The 7,004-nt window shown below is 39.7% G+C and overlaps 1 protein-coding gene across 1 annotated transcript; it reads left to right on the plus strand.

Annotated features, from left to right (window-relative positions):
• The first annotated feature begins 2,054 nt into the window (after positions 1-2,054).
• On the plus strand, positions 2,055-6,007 carry LOC106600933 (heme-binding protein 2). Its single transcript, XM_014192726.2, has 7 exons — positions 2,055-2,227; positions 3,141-3,200; positions 3,356-3,437; positions 3,778-3,898; positions 4,038-4,177; positions 5,208-5,371; positions 5,487-6,007. Coding segments are annotated over exons 1-7 (648 nt in total). The 5' UTR covers positions 2,055-2,225; the 3' UTR covers positions 5,566-6,007.
• The last annotated feature ends 997 nt before the right edge of the window (positions 6,008-7,004 follow it).

Genomic DNA, 7,004 nt, shown 5'->3' on the forward strand with positions numbered 1-7,004 from the left:
ACCAAAGATTAAATTAAATCAGTTTTGCTTTATGTTTTTCTGCCATTTGTAATTTGCTCTGTACCCCACAATACATTGCTAGTTCACTCATACTCACTTATATTCTCCTACTCTGCTCATTGTTAAAATCACAGAAAATAATGGCAAAGATATCAACTATGGTATGTCAGTATACTGTATGTAAAATGATTAAGGGAATACCAGAAAAATGCACAAATATTCCCATATACTGAAGGTACAGTTTAAAACATTCTCACACCTATCTTTTAAAATGTATCATTTTACTCAAACTCCTGATGTTAACGTTTAAACGCTGATGTCAACACTCAGGCACTATTTCAAAGAAAGGGAAGAAAATCTATACAAAAGCTCATTCAGATTAATAAGGGTTCTTTGAAGAACCCTTCTTGCCTTCCAAAGTATCCTTCTTGCCTTCCGAACAATCATCAAAGAACCCTTTCGTCCGAAAAAGTTTTTTAGGGTGAAAAAGGTTCTAGGTAGAACTCTTTGCCTTACAAATAACTTTTGTCTTCCAAAAAGGGTTCATCAGCTAAAAACAGTTATTGGCAGAACCCTATGCCTCTGCAAAGAACCCTTTTGGAACCCTTTTTTCTAAGAGTGTAAACTAAACTGTACTCTAGTGCTTTGTGTTGGAACAGGGCGTCTCATGCTCAGAGAGAAACAAACACACCTCCGATGTTTCGTTCACTCACTCTCACAAGCTCATTTTATCTACAAATGTAAAGTTTTTGAACAGCAGCAGCAACAACAACAAATACAACTACAACAACAGTCAGCTCTGCAGCCAGTGTGACAACATTTGTTCCATGATGCCATGGAAATGTCCACAACATACAACATGGTCCTGATCAAATCAGGCTAAAGCAACGTGTTGGCTAAGAATTTGACCTAAAGCACATACTTCTCCGCATAGAACGGACATAAGAGAGGGGATCATATGAGTTATTTCGAGTTTTTCTTCATCTGAGGCTGAAGTCCCCAAGTGAAGGCCGTCGCCCGTTGAGCACCTGAGGTGGTGACCAGCTGACATCACAGGAGACGTCAGAGGTTTGTTAAAGGTCATTTAAACTGAGCTGACTTTGACTTTCTAAATCTAGGGCAGGGTTCATTCCATGACTGCATCCATCTTGCTATTCAGTGGCTTCCTTTTTCTTGTTTTCTTGTCTCCTTCCCTACACTGATGTAAAAGAACAGGGACAGTTGAAATCAGATTGAAAGTGAGGAGTGCCGTTTTGTATTCACCACCTATCCTTTGTCTCTTCGGGTCAGCCCATTTGAAGAGGAGATGAGGTAGCCATGTGGTAGGGAGCGTTGGGCAAGTAACTGAAAGGTTGCTGGTTTAAATGCCCGAGCCGACTAGGCAGAAAAATCTGTAACCCTAATTTCTCCTGTAAGTCCTTCTGGATAAGAGTGTCTGCTATTTTTTTTTTTTATGAATCCCTTTCAGACTATTGAGATACACCCCAGAGTTCTGTTTTCTTGGCTACTCTGGGGGTCAAAGCTGAGCTCTTCGGGTCGTGCAAGTGCTGTCTTATCTGCTTTTATAGGTGGGGAATATGGTTTGATATGAATTGGAAAATGTTTGCCCAATGTGCATCTGATTTTTTTATTTTAATTTCACTCTACATTATAACAACTTAATATCATAATAAATGTGGATTACCTCCGGAGGTGGTAAGGAAGATCTGATCACAATGTGTCTTTAAATCATCTACACCTGTCAAAAAATGTGGGCACAATCAGAATGTGGACAAGATCAGGATAAAGATTCCATGTTAGCACCAGTTATAAACAGGGCTACTCCATTGTCCACTAGTGATTGGTATTTCTTTAGTCTAAACGTGACAGCCAGGCTGTTATTGCGAAACAGCAAAGGCTTTAATTACGACACAGAAATATATAATAGTCTGCTACACGTGACGGATCTAGTCACAGCCTCTTTCTCAATAAGCCTAAACTTGCTTTTCAAAGACGCATCAAGATCGATCTTCTCGCGTTATCTAACTTGGCACACGCTTATTTATAAACCACCTTTTCTTCTCTTCAGCATGTGAAGTCCATTGTACATTCTGTGGTGAAGTGGGTGTGTTTTGGGGGTGATGCAAATACCCTCAGTCTGTATAAATAGTTTCTGAGCAAGAATTTCCCTCAGACCGGTGAAGGCATCTGAACTGAGCTGATCTAGAAGACACGCATTCAGCACAATGTAAGTATAAATGATAGTTTATCATTGTATTGACTGGGTTTGTTTGAGTTGTTATGGTGTTAAGTAATTAAAGCAAGAGCGATTTTTCTAGAAATAGAAATGTGTAATAACACAGTTTACCGTCTTTTAAAGTATTACAATATTGCAATCTTAATCAGTTATGTCTGTATAACATATTTTTTATCTAATTATGTCCCTGACTGTTTGTGTGTACTTTAGGTTTTTCATGTGATGACACACTGTTTTGTGTACTTTAGGTTTTCACATCAAATGAATTGTCACATGCGCTGAATACAACATGTGTAGTAGACTTTACAGTGAAATGCTTACTTCCGAGCCCTTTCCCAACAATGCAGGGTTAAAAACAAAGAATAATTTGCAAAATAAAATAGGAAATAGTAACACAGTAAAACAACAATAACGAGGCTAAATACAGGGAGTACCAGTACCGAGTCATTGTGCAGGGGTAGAATGTTGTTGAGGTAATATGTACAGGTAGGTAGGGGTAAAAGTGACTAGGCGATCAGGATAGATAATGAACAGAGTAGCAGCACGATATGTGAAGAGTGTGAAAGAGTATTACATTGTGTCTATGTGATGACACTGACTGTTTGTGTGTACTTTAGGTTTTTAATGTGATGGCACTGACTGTTTGCGTGTACTTTAGGTTTTTAATGTGATGACACTGACTGTTTGTGTGTACTTTAGGTTTTTAATGTGATGACACTGACTGTTTGTGTGTACTTTAGGTTTTTAATGTGATGACACTGACTGTTTGCGTGTACTTTAGGTTTTTAATGTGATGACACTGACTGTTTGTGTGTACTTTAGGTTTTTAATGTGATGACACTGACTGTTTGTGTGTACTTTAGGTTTTTAATGTGATGACACTGACTGTTTGTGTGTACTTCAGGGTTTATTTTTCAGCGTTGGTTGGCTTGCTTCTCGTCTTGACTGCTGAAGCCAGAGTTGGGTAAAGAAGTTATAATACACATCTGTTATTACTTTCCTCACATCGTAACCACACGTTTCAGAATGAATTCTCTGTTTGTATAGTGAATGAAAGGTATCCGTGCTAAATCGTATGCTATTGTTCTTTATTGATTTGTTTTCCACTGATTCCTTTAGAAACTCTTCTGAGTCTCGCTTCTGCACAGAGTCAAAGGAGTGTCTGCTCTATGATCTGGTGTGCAAGAATGACGATTATGAGGTGGGTCTTGTGCAGCACAAATTAATGGCACATTGGGGCTACAAATTAGGAGTTTGTTTCACCACCTTTTTTTGTGAGATTTTTTTAATGTTTAGTTGTTGGTCAGGGTAGAAGATACAAAACAATAGCATTTGCATTACAATGTATCAAATCAACAACATGACGATCATCATTATCGCCTCCATTTTGGTTATGGCATTGCGTTTCGGTAATCGGAAACATGTTGCAGATCAGTTACGCACTTTTTGCACAGTCTCACCCTAATCCCGTCCTCAACAACCGTAACTCAATACACTCTCCAACACAGGACTCTGAGTGAAGGTTTGTGTCTGTGTTACAGGTGCGCCACTATGACTCGGTGAAATGGGTGTCGACAGACGAGGAATGCTACTTCATGGACAAGGCCACGTACACTGCCTTCCGGAGACTCTTCAAATACATCACCGGATCCAACAAGGCTGGTGTGTGTGTGTGTGTGTGTGTGTGTGTGTGTGTGTGTGTGTGTGTGTGTGTGTGTGCCTGTGGATGCACGTGCATGAGTCTGTTTCCATGTATGTGTGTCTACCTGGTAAAAAGTGCTTACACACATTTTTTCTATAGGTGTCAACATTGACATGACAGCTCCGGTGACTGTCAAAATTGAAGAGAAGAAGAAGATGTGGGCGTCGTCTGTCTTCACCATCAGCTTCCTCCTGTCGTCTGACCATCAGATGACTCCTCCCCAACCCACTGATGACAAGGTAAAGCCAAATCCCAAATAGACCCTACGCCCTATGCACTTGTAAAGATCTGAGAGGATTTGATTGGTTTAAGCAACACGGTGAAAACTCCACTTAGCCTATCAGAGGGCAAAGTGGAGCTATTACCATATTGCTGACACCTGTCAAAACCCTGTAAACCTGACACAATGACATCCACATCGTTATCCAGGGGTCTGTAATATTTGTGTGGTTTATTGTGTGTGTTTTTTCAAATACTTAAGCTGAGCTTGCCTGGCTCAATGGCACCAATGGAATAGTCCCAACAGTGCAAACCCCGTCCACCTGGCACTCTAGAAAAACTGAATCTAAGTTGGACATAATATGATTGTCTATCAGACCTGGTGTCTCAGTTGTCGTTGGGTAGAGACGACCAAAACGCAGTAGGAATGTGGATGCTCATCTTGATTATTTATTAAATAAAGTGAACAACAAAAACGAAGAGCGACATGAGACAGTTTAACAGGCTATAATAACAACAGCAGTGCTAAAGATAACTACCCACAACTAAACAGGTGAAAACAAGCATTTTAAATATGACTCCCAATCAGGAACAACGATGAACAGCTGATCCTGATCGAGAGTCACACAGACTACAAAGAAATATACAAACTAGAAAACCATAGAAAACCAACACTAGAGCATACACAAAAACCCCGGACTACCTAAACCAAACACCCCTTCAATATTCACACACAACCTGGACCACACAAAACAAATATCCCTCTGCCACGTCCTGACCAAAATATATAATACAAATACTCCCTCTACTGGTCAGGACGTGACACCTGGGTTCAAGAAGTATCTTTCAACTACTTCGATTTAGCTTTTATAGAGTGCCAGGTGGGTGGGGTTTGCCGTTTTGGGACTATTCCATGGCGCCATTGAGCCAGGCAAGCTCAGCTTAAGTATTTGAAAAAACACATACCATTTGAACCCATGTCAAGTATGTCATGTTTTTTTAAAGACGGCTGGTTAACAATGTGGATGTCATTGTGATTTCCCCGTGCAGGTGTATTTTACAGAGACGCCAGACATGAACGTGTACGTGAGGAGCTACGGTGGGTGGATGATGTCTTTGACATCCAGTGTAAACTCCATGCTGCTGAAAAGGCAGCTAGACAAAGTCCAGGCCACCTACAACAAAGACTACCACTATGCTGTGGGATATGACAGGTGAGAGCACGGATACAAATCCTTCTATATACTCATATCCAACATCTAACCCAATTCCACCAAAATACTTTTTCAAACATACTTTCATATTTTGTGTGTGTGTTGTGTCCTACAGCCCAATGAAGATTCTGAATAGGCACAACGAGGTGTGGTACATGGTTGAGGGAGAGCCTGTGTGCCCTACCTCCTCCTAAACATCCTCCTCCACTACTGCTGAGTCTGGCATAACCACTTTGAGGAGGACCAATGGGAGGTGCATGGTAGACTGAGAACATCTGAGAAAATGTGGTTTGGGGGCAACAAAGATGTTAACTAAGACATGTGTCTCTGATCTGGTGGCATTATAATCCAAAATTAATATGCCACATACTATAGAGTGTATACAAACTGTATGTCTTAGAATTTGCTCATACTTATTCAGGGTTCAGTTTGTTAGGGAGGTGACTAGCACCCCATAGACCTGTGATTCAAACTCTATACATAGAGGTTCTAACGATGTGGGGTGAATGTAGACAGGGATACATTTGTACTAAATAACTGGTTCCGTTTGTCAAAAAGGAAGTTACTTTTCAAAAACTACAACATTCAATGTTGGACATGATTTGGATCTTTTTCCTCAATAAAATATGAATAGTGTCTGGGTTGTGTTTGTTTCCTCTTAAATATATGCCAAACAAATCCTCTCTAGCTCTTTGGTCGCACTCGAGTGGTGGTGAATACAGTATGATTGTAATGAACATAAAATCTTAGGTAATTGTGTCAGATACCATATTTGTTATACAGTCTGTCCATGAGAGATTACAATGAACATTACAAATGAAATGTTACATTTGACATTTTAGTCATTTAGCAGACCTTCCTATCCAGAGCGACTTTGTTTCAGTCACTCTTTTCAAAAATACAGTGAAGTCGTATACAGTGAACACTGTACACCTTTCGCCATTCAGTGCCGCCGTTAATAACGAGGGCATGTTCTAAGAAGGAAACTTCTCAAATACTTCAGAATAGTAAGAAAACAGATCACAAGTAAACTCTTAGAAAAAATGGTTCCAAAAGGGTTCTTTGCAAAGGGATAAGGTTCTACCAAGAACTGTTTGGATCAGAAGAACAATTTTTGGAAGACAATGGTTCTTTGTAAGTCAAAGGGTTTTACCTAGAACCTTTAAGATTCTAAGAACCGTTTTTGGAAGAAAGGGTTCTTTGATGTTTCTTTGGAAGGCAAGAAGGGTTCTACATAGAACCATATATAATATTTCCCAGCATGAGCAATTGGAGATTTTCTGAATAATTTGCTTTACTGTAATATCTGTTTTTGCATGTACATTAATTGGTTGATTAATTTTATGCTACACAAAGATAAAGAACATAGAGTTTTCTAAACTTATCAAATTTGTTAGTAATTGAATTTATTGCATACATTACTGAGATAGTTGTTCCAGTTTAAATGATTGAGGTAGACTCAGTATTCAATCTTCCCTACCCTGGCAGTCATTCTGAATGCAGATTGTGGGTGATTAAAGTTACCCTCAGAACATCCTCAAATCGTCTGGTCATGGACTGACTCTACAAGGTGTCGAAAGCGTTCCACAGGGATGCTGGCCCATGTTGACTCCAATGCTTCCCACAGGTGAGT

The sequence above is a fragment of the Salmo salar genome, chromosome ssa03, assembly GCF_905237065.1.
Source record: "Salmo salar chromosome ssa03, Ssal_v3.1, whole genome shotgun sequence".
Lineage (NCBI taxonomy): Eukaryota > Metazoa > Chordata > Actinopteri > Salmoniformes > Salmonidae > Salmo > Salmo salar.